The sequence below is a fragment of the Colobus angolensis genome, unplaced genomic scaffold (assembly GCF_000951035.1).
Source record: "Colobus angolensis palliatus isolate OR3802 unplaced genomic scaffold, Cang.pa_1.0 Scaffold230, whole genome shotgun sequence".
Taxonomy (NCBI): Eukaryota; Metazoa; Chordata; class Mammalia; order Primates; family Cercopithecidae; genus Colobus; species Colobus angolensis.
The window spans coordinates 6,674,665-6,694,183 of NW_012115489.1; the positions used below are offsets into that span (position 1 = coordinate 6,674,665).

Here is a 19,519-nt window from a genome sequence, read left to right on the forward strand (position 1 = left end):
ATGGGATATGATTAAACTAAAGAGCTCCTGCACAGCAAAAGAAACTACCATCAGAGTGAACAGGCAACCTACAGAATGGGAGAAAATTTCTGCAGTCTACTCATCTGACAAAGGGCTAATATCCAGAATCTACAAAGAACTCAAACAAATTAATTTGTTTATTATGTTGCTTCTCTGGTGAATAGAAACCTGAGAACCAATCCCTTAGTGAACAGGCATTTGAAAAGAGAGTGGGAAGAAAAAAACCATTTTGAACAGGGAAGCAGAGTTATATGGTGGCCAAAACAATTAGCATAAAGACTCTGAGTAGTCTACCTAGAGAAGAGGTACACCTTTTCTCTATTTTTGCCTGGGGAGTTGGCCTTCCTCAAAGATCTATGCCCTTTATGCTATCCTAAACTCTTCTCGTAATTCTTCTTTTGTCTTTTGCCAGTTACTAGGCCAGGTTTTTTTGTATAATCACTCTATTGCTTTTTATTGCAAAGCTTTTACTATTTTATATGTAGTCACTGGCAGTCAAAGCTTCTTAAAAGAATTTATTTCTCTTAATTGGCTTCTGTCTAGCATTTTATTCCAAACAAAATGTGGTATTCTTACAAAAATGTAATAATTGATAATGTTTCTTGTTTTCCCAGTATAAGTTCTATAACTTCTAACATAGAATCCCCCCCGCCCTTTTTTTTAAAGAGAGAGTCTTACTCTGTTGCCCAGTCTGGAGTGCAGTGGTGCAATCTGGGCTCACTGCAACCTCCACCTCCTGGGTTCAAGTGATTCTTGCACCTCAGCCTCATGAGTAGTTGGGATTACAGGTGTGAGCCACCACACCTGGCTAATTTTTGTATTTTTAGTAGATATGGGGTTTCACCATGTTGACCAGGCTGGTCTCGGACTCCTGACCTCAAAAGATTCACCTACCTCAGCCTCCCAAAGCATTGGGATTGCCGGCATGAGTCACTGCACCTTAGAATACTTTAATCAAATAATCAGAAATATTGAGCAATCCACTATGTGCCTTACTTGCTCTAGGTGGTGCCTGGTTGGAAAGTAGGATGTCTATGCTAAGAACAAGGTTTAGGGATTATTATTTCCTGGATGAAGACACATTATCTTTATAATTAACAAGCAAATTTTAAACTATCTGAAGTACATTGGCATAGTGAGATACAGTCTCTTTGCTCTTATTCTACTCATATGTTAATCCACTGATGTTCTACAATTATTTTAAATAAGCAAAAATCTTCCTTTCACTGAGATGTTTTTTAGCTGTGTGTACTTTAGGCCTCTACCTTGATGAAGTTTATCTTTTTGGAAGAGATGGAGTTCTGTTAAAAGTGGAATTGACCACAGAGTTCTTTATAAAATAGTCTCATAAGTAGGTCATTACAGAATCAAAATAATTTCATTTATTCTTAAAGCTACCATCGACAAAAGTTTCTATTAATTCTCTTACTTTTGTATTGAGATCACCCATGACGATTTTGACTGTTCTTTCTATTGAAATGATGTGATCCCTCAACCTGGGCTCTGAAAGACAGAGGGAGAAACTGAGAGGCCTGGCTCAACAGAAGCACAGTGTGTTCTAGGATTGAGGAAAAGCTATTCGAATTATGGCACATAATTGCGAAGTCTCTTATCTTTAACAACTTATTTTTTTTTCAATTCCCTCCCATCCTCTTTGTTTCCACATCTTTAATAATGTCCAGTGCTTTCTTTGTTTCTTATTACATTTGTTTCATTTTGTTTAAAATGTTAGGTTCCATAGTGGTTTCAATATATCATTCCTGGTAGATCAGATCTAAATATTGTGAGACTGCTTCATATTCATCTGCTGAGATTCTTCAGTAAATCAAAGTGCTAACTGAATGTTAAAAAACTATATCATACTATGCAAAAACTAATTTTTGTATTTTAGCAAATCTAAGATATCACCAATTTTATGATGTACCATTATTTTATATTGTACCAAAAAATAGTAGCTAATTACAATTAAAGATGCATTCAATTGTAAGATGCATTTGATGTTATGAAAATATGTGCTTCCTGGAATAAAATATGGCAATTCATTAAATTCTGCTTTTTTGTAACCATATCAATCTCTAGAGAATTGTACACGCTCTCCCACCCACCCCTTGATATTGGACCATTTAATCAACCTACAAGAGCTTCTAAATTCTAACTTTAATTCTCAAAAATTCTACTCATTCTTCTCAACTGGGTGCATCCATAAATGTTATGAGAGAAGTGAAGTAACTAAAGATGCCTGTTGAAAGGAATTATAGATTGTGGAAAATTGAGAAGACAGAGTTTCACTTGTACATGATGTTATATAAGCATCCAAAAGATGTAGGATAGGATTAGAGAGTGCATAGGCTTCAGTCTGCTTCTTGGCATGAAATAAACCACATTGGTTTTGACCCTCTTGCTTACCCTCAGCATTGACAGCCGATCTTAACAAAGTCAAGATTCCCATTCGAATGGCTTCATTATTACTTCTTATTTGTTCATCAAAAAATTCCATCAGCTCTCCAGGATTGGAATGGGCTGCAGATTCAAGAAACACTAGGGCTGTAAGAACTCATTTTCATCGTTGGTAAAATACTTGTGAATGGGAGGAGAGAAATTCACCATGAAGATTATCCAAGGCACTCTTCAGTTGGTAATTTGATTTTATTATGTCCATGCTTCTTCAGCGTCACAGAATTAATCAAGCAGTTTGCTTCCTAAGAGAGCTTGCTATGTCTAGGCCACTTCTGTTCATATCTGTGAATGTGGCCTTATTTAAAAATGAGGGTCTTTGCAGATATAATGAGGTTAAGAAGGTTATTAGAGTGGGCCTGAATTTAATATGACTGGTGTCCTTATAGGAAAAGGAGAAGAGACATGAGGCACAGTGAGAACACCATGTGAAGATGGAGGAAGAGATGGCAGTGATGCTTCCCCAGCTGTGAGAGCTGCAGGTGTTGAAGCAGGGAGGGGTGAACAAAGGCCTGGCTGGAGGACAGTGGTTTATTCTAGAAAGTATCAGGGGTAAGGTGAATTAGTTAGGCAGGATTGGGGAGAAGAAGAAAGTATAGCGACAAAGGGGCCAGTCAGGAGAGAAGTAGAAAGGTATGCATACACATGACAGAAAGATACGCAAGGAGGTAGAAGTGAGGTAGTATTTAGGGGAGTGAGGAGGTTCAGGAGGTATTGGATTGCTGCTATGCCTCCTCCTCAGGGACTGTATGGGAGCATAGTTTTGTATTCTGACCCTGGGATTTTGGTGCCCCCCGTGCAGCCCATGTCAGACCTTCTAATCAGGTGATATAACGTAAGGTCAAGATAAAGAAGGATAGAGTGGAGGACAGAGAGAGAGAGAGAGAGAGAGAGAGAGAGAGAGAGAGACGGAGTGACTGATGGTTAAAGAGGTGTAGACATTAAGAGATAACCAGGAAGAAAAAAGGGTGACTTTGGATTTGACACAGACTCAAATAATCTCAAATACCAAAAAAAAAAAAAAAAAAAGGACAGGAAAAAAAAAAAGAAATTTCCTATTTTTAGGGTTGTCAACTCACTCCATCACTCCAGTTTTCCTGGGACTTCCTTGGTTTGAGAACTGAAAATTTTATCTCCCTGGACCTATCCCAGTCGTGGGAACCCTGGCATCCTTGGCCATTCTTCCTGTCCTGCTCCTCCTGGGAACTTGTAGGGAGAGGGGCGGGCACAGAAAACTGTGAGTTAAAGAAACAGTGTGTGTGTGTGTGTGTGTGTGTGTGAAAGTAAGTTAATGTGACAGTTTGCCTTCCTTTTACCATTGTCATCACCATCACTTGGGGACATTTTTATTAAAAGCCTTCTGGATGCTGGTCCTACCTAGAATGAGAAAACAGCTTGAAGCTTCCATTTCATTTTCCTTTACTGGAGGCTCTGGAGCTCTGCAGATCTGAATGGGGGTGGAAATCAGGTGGTAGATGTTAAAAACAGAAAACAGGTTGAAATTAAAAATCGGAGTTGACAGCATGGTCTTCTTACCTGCTGCAGTAAATTGATAAAGATGGATCTTCTCAAACTCCTTGGAAGGCCAATGTCATAAAGAACTGCTGAAGTCAGTATTTGTTTTAGGCTCTAAAGTGGAAACTCCCACAGGTTAGTTGGAGGCTGCCAGGAAAGCAGCTGCACAGGATGTGGAAGGCAAATAATTGTGTTCTGAGAGAAAAACAAGCTCCTCATCTTCCTGCAGTTACAAGTTTTCTTGAATGATTCTGGCCCCTTCTACCCTGTTCAGGGCCTCAGCAGCTTGGAATGAACATCCTCTTTTTTTTTTTTTTTTTTTTTGAGACAGAGCCCTGTTCTATCACCCAGGCTGAAGTGCAATGGCACAATCTCGGCTCACTGCAACCTCCGCCTCCCGGGTTCAAGCGATTCTCCTGCCTCAGCCTCCCAAGTAGCTGGTACTCTATGGGCATGCACCACCATGCCCAGCTAATTTTTGCATTTTTAGTAGAGATGGGGTTTCGTCATTATGGCCAGTCTGGTCTCAAACTCCTGACCTCAAGTGATTCACCCGCCTCTGCCTCCCAAAGTGCTGAGATTACAGTTGTGAGCCGCTGAGCCAGGCCCAGAATGAACATTCTTAATCCCTTTCTGAAGTTCCCTTCATCCAGTGATACAATCTTTTTCCTACCTCATATTCCTCGAGAGATACTTAAATTCAGCTGCCCAAACAGGAGTTTAAACTCCTTCGGCTCTTTTGAGACTTACTAGCCTCCAGGAGGGTTGCATGTGGGTTCTCTGATTCAGTTCTTTTAGGGTATGACTCTTACCTGAGTGACATGGAAATCAATCTCTTTGTCTTTATACTGGCTTAGGAGCCAGGGCACCTGGCCCAGAGCATATCCGCAGAAGTCTTCCCGATGCAGCAGCAAGCTCACCGTGGGCCCGTGGGCCTTAATGATGCTCAAAGTCTGTACAGGCAGCAAACAAATACCATTTCTGAAACTCCCTTGGGTTTTTCATAGGTTTTCAGAACACCAAGAGCTTTAGGTACTCCACAAAACTTTCCTCGCTGCTTTCAGTCAAGAAATAGTTCTTTAAATTCTTTAAAATCTTTTAAAAATGTTCAGATTAAGATCCTTGCATGGGACAGAGCTGTATTTGTATTTACATCTGTATTTATACTGATACTCATTTCAATACTTGCCCTTCTCTCCTATTTTTTTTTTATTGTATTTTTTTGAAACAGAGTCTCACTTTGTTGCCTAGGCTGGAGTGCAGTGGCACGATCTGAGCTCACTACAACCTCCGCCTCCCAGGTTCAAGCAATTCTACCTGCCTCAGCCTCCTGAGTAGCTGGGATTACAGGCGCCCACCACCATGCCTGGCTAATTTTTGTAATACTAGATTGTATTTTATTTTACTTTATTTATTTTATTTTATTTTATTAAGACAGAGCTTTTCTATTTTTTAAACCTCTCTCTAATAGTCACTTTCTTTCAGTGTATTAAGCAATAGAACTTACCTCAAGCTGTTGTGGTGGCTCACGCCTGCAATCTCAGCACTTTGGGAGGCTGAGGCAGGCAGATTACCTGAGGTCAGGAAATCGAGACCAGCCTGACCAACATGGTGAAACCCCCATCTCTACTAAAAATACAAAAAGTAGCTGGGCATGGTAGTGGGTACCTGTAATCCCAGCTACTTGGGAGGCTGAGGCAGAAGAATTACTTGAACCTGGGAGGTGGAGCTTGCAGTGAGTGGAGATGGAGCCGCTGTACTCCAGCCTGGTTGACAGAGTGAGACTCCATCTCAAAAAAAAAAAAAAAAAAAAAAAGAATCTTCATTGATTCTACCTCACTTTGACCCCGACTATTACCCCCATCTGACTCTGTTTCTCTTTCCTGCCCTTGGAGCAAAGCGTTTCCAAGGTATGGTCTTTATTTGCTATTTCTACTTCTCAGCTCCCATTCACCTCCCAATCCACTAGAATCTTGCTGCCATTCAGTGTAGAAAATCAACAACTTCCAGATTATGAAATATAAATGTGATAAATTCTGATTATAAAAATGTAGAAATCACAAATGTTATGATGAAGAAAACGTAATACACATAGTACCCATGGATAAACACTGGTATATTTTAGTATATTTTTTATTTATTTGACTTATACTTTCCTATGTTTTCTGTGAATTTTAATTTATTAAAGATGACATCATTCTTATAGAGTTCTATATTCTGCCTTTTCTGTCTAATGTTTGACAGTTTTTTGGTATCAGCTACATTTTACAACAAATCATCTCAAAACTTAATGGCTAATGGCAACTATAATTTATTTCATTAAAGACTATGTATTAGCTGGGTGGTTCTTTCACCATACATTTCCAAGCAATGGACACTTGTCAAGATTTTTCTTGAGTGCTGTAACACTCAGGAATAGATCTTTGCTTCTTGAAAACTTCTCCTTTCTAAGCTTCTAAGACCTCATTCTACTTCACTTTCCTACACTCTTAGCACATTCCCTATTCTCTATCATGAGTTCTTCTCCCTTGCTTTCCCCTTAATATTGATGCCCTCCAGAACTCTATTTTTGCCACTTTGTCCCACTCTATATACTTGCTTTAAACAACTCCATCTAAATCCACTTATTTGGTTGTTACTTATGCAATGATGATACTCAAATCTATATGTACAGTTTTTGCTTTTCCTTTTAAACTCCAAATGTGAATATCCTCAAACCTACTAATATCTCCACTTGACAGTACCATAGGTGTCCAAATCAAAATGTCTACATCAAACCCATTTTGTACTGTTCCATATTTGTAATTCCTCCTCGTTTAAATTGATGATCCCAAGATCGCCTGAGTCAGAAACCTAGGAAACCATCCCAGGTGTTTCCATTGTAATAAGCTTCCAAATGATGCCAAGTCCTGGTCATTCTATTCTTCAGCATCTGACTACTCTGATCAGTTCCACGAACACTATGTTAATTGATCTCTTTACCACTTATGAGCTGGAATATTTCTATAGCCTCCTATAAATAAGCTTTATAATTGGCCTATTTGACTTATAAATTGGCTATAAGACTATAGCCAATAGTCTTATTTTAGTCCACCCCATACCCCTCTATTTTTAATGTTGATATTAGAATGATTTTTCTACTACAGTACTCAAATCCTTGCTTAAAACCTTTCAGGCCAGGCGCGGTGGCTCAAGCCTGTAATCCCAGCACTTTGGGAGGCCGAGACGGGCGGATCACGAGGTCAGGAGATCGAGACCATCCTGGCTAACACGGTGAAACCCCGTCTCTACTAAAAAATACGAAAAAACTAGCCGGGCGAGGTGGCGGGCGCCTGTAGTCCCAGCTACTCGGGAGGCTGAGGCAGGAGAATGGCGTGAACCCGGGGAGCGGAGCTTGCAGTGAGCTGAGATCCGGCCACTGCTCCCCAGCCTGGGCGACAGAGCAAGACTCCGTCTCAAAAAAAAAAAAAAAAAACAACCTTTCAAGCGTTTCTTGTTTATTAAAAAAGGTCCAAATTTGTATGTAGCAGCTAAGGCTCTTCATTATATGATTAAGACCATGTTTTTGGTTTCATTTCTTTCTGCCTTATGTCTTTTTTTCTCTCTTCTCTTCCCTGTCTCCCATCACACTAACTCAGGTATGCACGCTACCCCATTTTCAACGTCTGCCTCAGTAAGTTTTAGTCCTTCTGTAGGGAATGCATCTTCTCCGTGGTGAGCAGCTTCATGGGCTGCAAGGATCAATTCCAATGCTGCAGCTCACCAGGGCAGTTAAGTGCTTCCCTCTCTGTGCACCCTTCTCACTTTGTGTACCTTCTGTGCACTTGCCTGGCTCTTCCTGTGGGGAGCAAGAGGAGTAGTCGTTAAACAGATGCATTGAATTTGTTTTCCAGGTGCCTTGAAGAAAACACTTCCCTACAGAATGTTTTTAAAGTTCCATGTTGCTAATGATTTAACTACCTCAGGATGTTAAAAGAAATAAATGCTTTAATAGTTTAAAGTGTTGAAAAGAAACTAGAGAAAGTTGCTAAGTGTTAAACTTTTTATAATAAAGCAATGAAGAGACCTAAATAGGATATCATTTAGCCTTCTTAAAAAAGCTATAACAGTTAAGCAAGATAAAGGGAAGACACTTTTTTTTTTTTTTTTTTTGAGACAGAGTCTCGCTCTGTCGCCCAGGCTGGAGTGCAGTGGCCGGATCTCAGCTCACTGCAAGCTCTGCCTCCCGGGTTCACGCCATTCTCCTGCCTCAGCCTCCCGAGTAGCTGGGACTACAGGCGCCCGCCACGGCGCCCGGCTTTTTTTTGTATTTTTAGTAGAGACGGGGTTTCACCGTGTTAGCCAGGATGGTCTCGATCTCCTGACCTCGTGATCCACCCGTCTCGGCCTCCCAGAGTGCTGGGATTACAGGCTTGAGCCACCGCGCCCGGCTGGGAAGACACTTTTAAAGCAAGATATGTGTGAATGTACGTTGTAATCTATTCTTTACAAGGACAAGGCACTGCAGTATTTTGAAGCAGCCAAGTATATTCTTTAGATGTTATTTTATTTTATCATGATATTCTTAGACACAAGAAGCATCTGTGAACTGCTATTTTTCCTAATTAGTGACTCAGCTCAAATATGAGTTTTAATATATAAAATGTGAAATATCTAACTTTTTGGGTTTTCTTTACTCATTTTATCTTATTGATTGTTCTTTCCATATACTGAAATGTCAGTTTCATGAGTGTGGGATTTTGGTTTATTTAATTCCTGCTATAACCTCAGCATCTGGAACAGTATCTGGCATGTCATGGGGATTCAATAAACATTAACTGAAAGAATAAATAAATAGTGATTTGAAATAGGTGGAAAAAAAAGAAAAAAATTGATGAATCTCATAAAATACAACCAACGGCTTCCAAAAATACTGACTCTAATTGTCATGTTACAAACAGAAGAGAAATTTCAACCAGCATGTAGGGACATCCAGCTTGAGGCATCCTGAGGCCCACTCACCTGCATGGGTGAGGCCAAAGGAGCCCACTTCTCCATTATATACCGGAACAGCATGAAGATCTTGTCAGACAGTCGGTTGGCATCCAGTCTCGGGTAGGGAAAATCTCTCCAGTGGTTGACATATTTGTAAATGGCTTTGCTGAATTTCTCAAGGGCTGCATTTAAAACACACAACCACAGACTGAGAAAAATATAAAGATGGGACAGACGATAAAATAATTTGAGAAGAGAGTGCTGATGATTAGTAAATATGTAATGGTTTTTATATGATCTTACGACTGCATCAAATACACATATAGAAAGTACTCAGCCACAATAGTGAAATGCAAATTAAAAGCATGATAAGACACTACTATCCAGAATGTCTAAAATTTAAGACTGTCAATGCCAAGTGTAGACTAAGGTGCAGTTGCTATTCTCACATACTGCTGTGGTTCAAGCATTTGGCAGGACTCTTTGGCACTATCTAACAAAGTTGAGTATGCATTCTATTTGACCCAACTATTCCAGTCTTTTGTATATAGCCATTAGATATGTGTAGATACGAGCACTAAAAGGTTTGTATAAGAATCTGTTCATATTAGCTTTTTGTTTTGGTAATAGCCCAAACAGAATATAGTATAAATATCTGCTAATAGGTAGAATTCTATTACATTCTATAGACATGTAAGAGAATACGGAAATAAAAATGGGCAATAGCTCCACAGAACGGCATGGATGAATCTTACAAACAGGCAAAGCTAATGGTGTTTGAAGTTAGGACTGCGGTTTCCTTTTGAAGGTAACATGAGGGGGCTTCTAGGCTCTGACAATCTCCCACTTCTTGACCTAAGTGGTGGCCACATGGGCAACTTCACTTTGAAATAACTCATCAACATGTACACTTCTGATCTGCGTGCTCTTCTGTGTCTATCTTTTACTTCAATAAAATTAAAAAGAAATCTAAGCCTGCCAAAATACCATTTGGGCAACGAATCCATATATATTTGCATGAAATGCATAAAATAATAATATTATTTTCTTCAGCCCTTGTGTGCCACTTATTTTGCTAGATGATAAAGAAAATTAATTAGTCCATTCTTCAGGGACTCCTCACATTCACAAAATACCCTGGAAAAGACCCTGAGTATGTTATAGCTGTAGAGCTGGCCATTTATTGGCTCATTCATGGTCTCTCCAAACTCCCTATAATTTCTTTGAGAATCTCCTGCTATACTTTCTAATAATTTATTTCTTGGTGTATGTGTGTATGTGTGTGTGCGTTTCTAACTGACTTGTAAGCAACCTGAAGTAAGGGATGATGTCTTGCTGGTTCATGGTATGTGAAGCAGCCAGCACAATGTCTGCTAATTTGCTGATTGATCAAATGACTAGGTATGAATGAATGGATGGACAGCTGAATGGTTGGCTGGATGGATAGTTATTTTTTATACCTTTTCTTTAGTTGCAGTCAGGCAAAAAGTTGCTTTAAGACCAAAGGGCGCTTAGATAATTTTATAACACAGAGAATTCCTTTAGTAATGTTCATGAGGATTTCCAGTTTTATTTAATTTTACGTTCCTGGTTGTTAATATTAAATGTAGAAATGCTATTAGAGGCTCCAAAGTTTTTTTTGCAGGAACACAGTGTTAGCTATGATAATAAGTAGGAATAGTAAAAAGTATTGAAAGTAGTTTAGTCTAGTATAGTTGCACAGGTCCTTGAGTCAGACGGTCATAGTTGACAGTCTTAGCTCTGCCATGTACGGCTGTGTGACCTGAGGCAAGCTGTTTGAAACTTTCTAAGTTCAATGTTCTCACTTGTAAAATGGTGAAAAACATGCTACCCATCTAATGTGGTTGCTGTGAGAGTTAAATGAAATAGTAATCTTTTTCTTTTTTCTTTTTATTTTTTTTTGAGACAGTCTCGCTCTGTTGCCCAGGCTGGAGTGCAGTGGCCCGATCAAGGCTCACTGCAAGCTCCGCTTCCCGGGTTCATGCTATTCTCCTGCCTCAGCCTCCCGAGTAGCTGGGACTACAGGCGCCCACCACCATGCCTGACTAATTTTTTGTATTTTTAGTAGAGATGGGGTTTCGCCATGTTAGCCAGGATGGTCTCATCTCCTGACCTTGTGATCCGCCCACCTCGGCCTCCCAAAGTGCTGGGATTATAGACGTGAGCCACCGTGCTCTGCATGAAATAGTAATTTTTTTTTTTTTGAGACGGAGTCTCGCTCTGTCGCCCGGGCTGGAGTGCAGTGGCCGGATCTCAGCTCACTGCAAGCTCCGCCTGCCGGGTTTACGCCATTCTCCTGCCTCAGCCTCCGGAGTAGCTGGGACTACAGGCGCCCGCCACCTCGCCCGACTAGTTTTTTTTTTTTTTTTTTTTTAGTAGAGAGGGAGTTTCACTGTGTTAGCCAGGATGGTCTCGATCTCTTGACCTCGTGATCCGCCCGTCTTGGCCTCCCAAAGTGCTGGGATTACAGGCTTGAACCACCGCACCCGGCCAGAAATAGTAATCTGAAAATATCCAGGGCAGTGCCCAGGCACACAGCAAGTTCTCAATATATATGAGATAAAAATATTACTTTGATGACAGAACAAGAAGAAATGGGAAAGATGGAATAGAAGAGCCTTTGTTAATAGGTAAAGAAGACATTCCTGACAGCATGGGCTTTTAAATTACAAAATAGCAGTGTTAGGGTATGTTGGAAGTGGAAGGGAACGTAGCAATCACTTATTCTGATGTTTTTAGAATTGAAACTGGGACTGAGAGAAGGGCAGGGTCACTTGGTGGCTCAGTGGCTGAGCAGAGTCAAGAGACTAGGTCTCCAGTCTCATCCAAGAAACCTCCCTCTACACTGTGAACACTACTTCCCAGGAATTCCAAGGTATGTTTTTCTCTGTAGGCTCTTGATTTCTGGGACGTATTTCAGTTTTGGATAGAGGAGTTTGTGACCATAGTTTGCTTGCCTGTTTTTCTTGATTTTATGATTGCTTGTAGTTTGGTTGCTTTGTTTAGTTATCATTATTACAATATTGCATTATAATCAGATGTCAAAATTTAACCTATGCTAAGAACTGGTAAGTGCTGACAATCATTGCCAAGAAAGTGTCCTCCAATTAGAGAAGGAGGTCAGTTGAAACGGAAGTTGTACAGGGCAGTGAAGAGTGTAGACTGGGTGGTCCCATAGACCTGGGTTTGAATGCCACCTCTGTATCTCATTGACTGTGTCATCATTTCGGGAAAATTCCTTGCTTTCCTTGAACCTCAGTGTCTCCTCTATACAATGGGAAAATAGTACTTATCTTGCAGAATTGCTGTGATGATTGAATGAGATAACTCCCCTGCTGAGGACTTTCCATGTGGTAGGCACTCAAAAAGTGGTAGCTATTATTATTCAAAAGGACAAGATTGGAATTAAAGGGCAAACAGACTTTTGCTTAATTTGTAAGACCGTTCACAGTCTGGTTTCAAGCAAAAAGGAAATCATCGGGATACCCACCAATACAGAAAGTCCCCTTCATCCTTTCATCCTCGGCCAGCCTGAGCATGGTTTGCATGGTGAGCAGGGTCATCATCATGAAGGGAATACTCTGGGACACTGCAGTGAGGGGCAGAAAGGAGAGAGGTGTTATTTGTCTTCTCAAATTTGGGGTTCTATGACTCCAAATCAACAAGAAGCATTTCAGGGCTGCATGGAGGAGGCAGATGAGGTGTAGTAGAAAGATGTTTCTATAATTCCCCCATCTCTGCCCCACCTTAATACCAGGCTATAGTTAGATAATCAAGGAGGGGCTGGTTGAAAATAAGGTTCTAGCTACACAGCCATTTGTACCTGTTGTTAAGTGGCAGTTGCTTATTTGGAAGGCAGCTATTCTCACCACTGTACCATCGATGCTGCCAGCAATTGCTTAGTTCGATCATTAATTTATTAATGTCAATCTCTCCCACCAGATCTTCCCTGTATCCCCCAAGTATATGTAAACATATATAACAGATTATTCCTAAATATCTGTTAAATACAGTAGTGTAGAAATAAATGATAGGGATCCCTATTTCACATAAGTGTTCAGTGGTTAGTAGAATATACCTTACAGAAAATGTGCTTCTGCAAATGCAAAGCTGGATGAAGGGGAAGGTGAGGATGGGAGAGTGGCCAAATTCAGAGCAGTCTAGACTAGTGGCTGGGCAGCAGAATCATCCATGCTCATTTTAAACAGCTGCCCATATCCCTCTATCAATATTCTTGGTACAGAAGAAGGTAGAGATGCTATCTTTTCTACCATTTGCTCCCATTTGGCTTTTAGACAATTAGCAGTTGTCATTTCCCAGGGAAAACATGGACAATATTCCCACTGTACCATAGCTGGTTGCCAATTCAGCCAGGGCAAGCACAACGAATTCATTTGGTAGCTCTAAGATCCTGAAGTTACTTTGTACTTCATACATAACAGAGTTGAAATCATGTGCAGCAAGAGACACCAAAACCTCACCAGCTAGCATTCTGATTTCTCTGAGCATCTGAAGAGGAAAAGAAAAGTAACAATAACAACTAGAAAAGGGGCAGAGTGAGTCTACGGAGGGCAACTAGTCAGCATAATATTTATGTATGTATTTATTTATTTTTAAAATTATAGATTCACGGGGTACATGTGCCGGTTGGCCACATGGTTCAACTGTGTAATGGTGAGATTTGGGCTTCTAGTGAACCCTCACCATTCCTCCCACCTTCCCTTCTTTTGGAGTCTGTGAAAACATCTACTGACCCCCAAATCTGCAAGAACACTATTAAAACCAGTTTTTAAAAGTGCAATCAAGTTACCTCTGCTTTCCCAGCAACTGACACCTATCAAGAATCTTTCACCATGGTTTTCTAGCAGCCCGTTCTCTACTATCCAGTCATACTATTTATAAGCTACTCTAGCGTTGGGACGAAGGGAGAACAGGCTGTTACAAAACCATAGTGAGAAACGCTTGGTAGGTGTCAGTAGCTGGGAAAGCAGAGGTAATTTGAATGCATTGAAAATGCTGGTTTTAACAGAGTTCTAGTAAACTTGGAGGTCAGTAGCTGTTTTCTTGCTGATTGATCTGGTACCATGAACACAGGACTTATATTTTATGTTTAAGTGATGCAAATTACTGTGGTTGAAAGACTGAAAGGAAAAGTGAAAGAAAATGAGCTAGGAATTGAGAGCTTTGGTTTCAGTGTTAATCTGGCCTAATTATCTCCAATATTGGTGGTACTGGGAAAGACTTCCAATTTTGGTGATGGTGAGCTAGGTAAATTGATCAACCCCTCCTCCTGAGGAAAATAAAAAAGACCCAGATGAGGTATTAAAAATATATACTCATAGAGCCATCAGCAAACTCACAATATAGGTTGGAAAGAATTACTGAGTTGAGGCCTGGAAATGATTATTGATCTAGAGAGGTAAGTCCTGCATTTGAGACTGTTTTGTTGCATTTTGAAGCAATAGTCAGAGTTCAGGACCAACCAGTGGTGACTCTGGTCATCCCACCTCTTGTCTTTTGGGCTAAGACACCAAAGGGCTGTGCTCAGATGAAAGGTTAAATTGGTATTCTCATGAATAACAATCCAATTTTGAGTTATAGAAGTGACCCAGAAATCTCAAGCCCTGAAAGCAATCATAAATTGTTAGTGCCATTGGCGGGAACAAGTAATTCTTTCTGGAAGAGATAACATTATCCTAGGATTCAAATTATTTCTACAAATTATTATTTTTTGCTATGTTGTCTGTCAGACAATCTAAGATAAGTAGGTACATAAAAAATAAGTCATAAAGAAGCCAAGAAAATTGGTTTCTAGTTCTGTCAATAGACAGCTATGTTCCTTCGAAAAAAATGTATCTCTAATTGTGAACTTTCTCTTCTAAAAGGAGATTGGATAATATCACCTCTAAAATAATTCTTATCTTTGCCTCAGTTTCCTCATCTGTGAAGGAGCAAATATCAGGCATTATAAGGATATCCAAGTTACTGCAAAGAACAAATACAAGTGGTTTGTGGTCCTGGCAACAGTGTAGAACAGCTTATTGATGTCCACATGGGTGCAGTTGGATCACTTAAAGACCCTTTTCACCATCATGAACCAAACTTACATTGCTGTCTCTCATGTCCTTAGAAGCATAATAAATCAACTGTTGGACAATTGCATCATCCAAGATGTCAGTATTCTGAATAACAGAAGTGAGATGACTGTAAATGTCTTCCTGTGAACATACAAAGGCATACACAGAAATTTGGATTGCAAAAATAAAGAATCAAATGAAGTCCTAATGAATAACACCATTAAAGTAAGCAATTTATCCTTACTACACAATGGATTTCATATTATATGCCTTAATTGAGACTTTCTTTTTTTTTTTTTTTTAAGGTGAAGTTTCACTCATTTTGGCCAGGCCAGAGTGCAATGGCGTGTTCTCAGCTCACTGTAACCTCTGCCTCCTGGGTTCAAGTGATTCTACTGCCTCAGCCTCCCGAGTAGCCAGGATTACAGGTGTGTGCCACTATGCCCGACTAATTTTTGTATTTTTAGTAGAGACAGGGTTTTGCCATGTTGGCTAGGCTGGTCTCGAACTCCTGACCTCAGGTGATCCACTTGCCTCGGCCTCCCAAAGTGCTGGGATTACAAGCATGAGCCACCGTGCCTGGCTTTAATTGAGGCTTTCTGAACATAACGTGCATCTTTAGGAGTCAAAGGCTACAGAGCAAATTAATTCTAGAAGCTATTTTAACTTGGCTACATTTCTATGGCAAGATCTAATTGAAGACCAGGATAGGCTACCTGCCATTCCATGTCTTTTGAAAATCACTGTTGTAGGTCACTCAGGGGAATGGAAATGCCTGTCAGCCTAATTGCTGCCCTTACTACCAGGGAGTGATATGGTACTAGGGAACACACTCTAACTCCCCAAGAGGCTGCTAAACTATGAAACTGGATCCTAAGGGACATTTACAGGCCCTTGTTTCATTCATGCCTCTGCAGACAGAAAGTTGTGGACAACCTTTTAGACAGGGCCTCCGGTTGTGTGGCTTGACTCGATGCCCCGTGTGAGGGCTCTTGTAAATCTTTTAGGTGGCTATGTGTCCTCTGGAAGACGAGAGACTGGCGTTCTGAAATCTCCAACAGCTTCAATATGAACCTCCAGCCACTGCACCCATGCTTAAGTTGTTAAATAACATCCTTTGCATTACTCCTCAGGGCTGGTCCTTGGGAAGTTTGAGAATAATGCATAAGTTTTCTTTGCTTTCTTCCTTGTATTTTCTGGGCCTGCCTAACTATCTCTGTGAGCCTTTTTCTTGCTCCACGGGCTTACTCTTCTGTCTGCAGGCCTTGTTCTTTGGCAAGGCTAACATTTATGGAGCTCGCACCACATTCCTGGAACTGTGCCAGACTCATTATCTGGAGCATTTTATTAATACTCACAAGTCCCTGTGTTAGGTACCACAAATATATTCATTTTATAGGTGAGGAAATTGAGTTCCTGAGAGCTTAATGTAGTTAGTATTACGTACCGATGCTACAATTTGAAACCAACAGACTGAATTTTAGCTGGCACCTTAACCTCTTGGTTATACTGGCTATTATTATTCTTTAACTAGACTCACCATAAAATAACTAGGAATTGCTTCTTAAAAACATATATTCTCTGATCCCTTTACTGGAAATTCTCCTTCAGTGCTTCTGGGATCTGGAGGTTATTCTCCAAGTGATTCCCAATGTTTGAGAAAGAGTGCTCTTTGGAAAAGGTGACTTCTACTGAGAGATTAATGTAATGGTTTTCAACCATACCTAAATGTTTGGATCACCTCCAGGAGCTTTAAATGCTCAAGATTTTCACAGACTGATCCAATAAGAATCCCTGGTGGTAGGGCCTGGGTGTTGATATTTTCCCAAAACTCTCTAAAGGATTCTAGTACGTGGTCAGGGTTGAGAACCACTGAATTAAGAGACAAAGGTACAGGCACTGCCCTTCACAAGGAGACAACACTGAATAATGATTAGGAACATTTTTTTGGAGTCAGATGGACTTGCTTTTGGATATAGTCCTCTGTTCTTAGTTGAGCAAGTCGTGTAACTTCTCTGTGCCTAATTTTTTCTCAGTTATCAAATGGAAATAGCAATACCTACCTGATAAAATTGTTCTGGGGAGTGAATATTATACAATACACTGTTGTCTGGAAAATATCTAGCATTTTCCTTCCCAGATAAGTGTTCGATGAAGGGCAGTTATTTCTTTTATTTTATAGAAGGTTGTTGAAATGTGAAAAGTCTTCAATTCTTAGGTAAACTTCTAGCTGTGAAATAGCATTATAGACGATCAGGGAAGAGCTTTAGGGATTTTTGTAACAACCCTCAAATTATAAAGGAAACAGTCTCATCCACATGTTTGTAAGTCTGACATACACCTTTCAACATCTGCCTATATAAAGTTATAAAAAGGAACTTTTTTTTGGCTGTTTTCTAGACATAGATGCTGTGATTCTTGAAATGCTAAATATCATTGCTTAAACATTACAATGACTTTCATTACAACAGCATTTACTGAAAAATTGAATGCCATGTAACATGCCAGAGAAAAATGAGAAAGTTGAGACAAAGAAAAATATATACAAAATGTTGCAACAACAAGACTGAAAAAGGGAAAAAGATTTTTCTCTACCTTCCCTACCTTGTTAACAATATCTTCCTTGTTCAGCATGCCAAGAGTGAGGTTAATATCCCCAAACATCTCTAAAATGTACAGAAAAATACAAATTAAAATATGTGCTGAAATGTCCTCCTGTTAATTATTTTGTAATCAACACAGAAAGTTCATTCATTCATTTATCCTCTCTCTCTTTGTCTCTCTCCCTTGACTGCTAGCTCTTTGACGGCAGGAACTGTTTTATTCATATCCATGACATAATTGAAACTAGCAGATGCTCAATTATTATTATTATTTTTTGAACCTGAATCAAATGTGAAAGGGAAGGTAAAAGATGCTGGATTCCTATGTATCCCTCTAGGAAAGTGGGCATTGCCTTGTAAATTCTTTCTTGCAGGGTTTAGCTCTAAGTGTCAATGAGGTGAATTTCTCACTCCTGACTTGAGCATTAGAAGGCAGGGGTGCAACATAGGTGTTTATTTTTCACTCGTCCTCCCCTCAATACCTCTCCCATCTTCTTTTTCCATGCCCTCTTCAACTCCATCTATTCTCCTGTGCCTGCTGACTCCCTCTTTTGGTCCCTTCCCCATGTCCTGTTTTCTGACAATGACCTAAATGTGTTTGACTTGCATTTTCTATGAATATATGTTTTGGAATAAAGCACTCTAGAAAACTGGAAAAAAATGGAGTCAAAGGAATTGAGCAATTTCAAGCTACATGGCAAGTTGGTAGGAGAAATGTTTTTGGAGATGAAGATTTCTCATGAATTTCCAAACCAAACAATATACTCATTTAGGGCAATCTTTTTGGCAAAGCAGAAAGGCAGCCATACCTGGAAATTGGGAGAAATACTTCTGAAGGACTCTTCTAGTATTTAAAATTAAATAACAAACTGCCTTTCTTTGATATGTAGCCACTTTCTCCTCAGGTAGACTATAAATTTTAAAGCACAACCATCTCTTAGGCTTCCAGTCTATTATTGATCCTTCACAATCAGCATGACTTTATTATGTATTTTGCATACCATTTCATAAATCCTTTGAGGTGTATAGACCTCCCACAATGACACACCACCCCCAGACCTCATATATGCTTATAATTCCACAGACACAAAACACAGGGAAGAGCCTTGACTTGTCAGGATCTGATGATGCTTACCTATGAATTCCTCTGTACTGGGTGTCATGTCTTGGCTGTTTCAGGGTCTCTAAAAGATAGCACCTAAGTATTTGAAACAGTAAGGCTAGAAAATCAAACAGGCAGATTGGCAAGTTTCTCATATAAGGTTCACATAAGCCTCTCTAAATAAAAGTGCCTCCTCCACTTGATTAGCACAATAGTCTGGGAGCTTCCAGCGATGGGCTTGCTGTTGAGGTTGATACTGTATTCTACCACTATGACATTTTCTTGTGTCTGAACTCCTGCTAACCAACAAAATGGCTGCATCTCACCAAATATTTCCCTTTGATGACCAGAGTATTTGGGAAAGAAGTAATTAGAGACTGGGATTCAAACCATTGTTGTAGACCGAAGGTGCTCCTCTCCCTAAACTTGAGTCCATTGATCACAAATTCAGGAATACAGTTTTCTGTGGTTGCTTTAGTGTCCTGATGTTAGGAAAGGCTTTCTGGTGAACTCGTTGATTGTTATACTTAGTGAAAGTCAGTCATATGAACTGAGCATGCTCAGTGGGCTGGAATGTACTTCAGGGGCAGTTGGATGGAATGTCCAACTGACAGCAGCAAAGCGAAGCCCTCTCTACCTCCCTCTCCATTAATTCTTCACTGGCGTGTTCAGGATCTTGGCCTCACTCCAGGCTCAGGCTTTTTCTCTGTCTCCATGCTTTCTTTTTGTTTTCAAATTATTTTTTATCTAGA

The 19,519-nt window shown here is 40.0% G+C and overlaps 1 protein-coding gene across 1 annotated transcript in view; it reads right to left on the minus strand.

Moving 5' to 3' along the window:
* MROH2B (maestro heat-like repeat family member 2B) overlaps positions 1–19,319 on the minus strand; it is a 76,707-nt gene extending 57,388 nt beyond the window's left edge. The window contains exons 1-11 of the mRNA XM_011944417.1: positions 18,801–19,319; positions 17,667–17,728; positions 15,093–15,203; positions 13,335–13,494; positions 12,476–12,574; positions 8,992–9,146; positions 4,803–4,943; positions 4,012–4,104; positions 3,853–3,922; positions 2,428–2,541; positions 1,451–1,524 (exon numbers count right to left, since the gene is read on the minus strand). Of these exons, the coding sequence (XP_011799807.1) occupies positions 1,451–1,524; positions 2,428–2,541; positions 3,853–3,922; positions 4,012–4,104; positions 4,803–4,943; positions 8,992–9,146; positions 12,476–12,574; positions 13,335–13,494; positions 15,093–15,203; positions 17,667–17,728; positions 18,801–18,828 (1,107 nt within the window). The 5' untranslated portion in view covers positions 18,829–19,319. The remainder of the gene's footprint in view (positions 1–1,450; positions 1,525–2,427; positions 2,542–3,852; positions 3,923–4,011; positions 4,105–4,802; positions 4,944–8,991; positions 9,147–12,475; positions 12,575–13,334; positions 13,495–15,092; positions 15,204–17,666; positions 17,729–18,800) is intronic.
* Between the last annotated feature and the right edge of the window lie 200 nt (positions 19,320–19,519).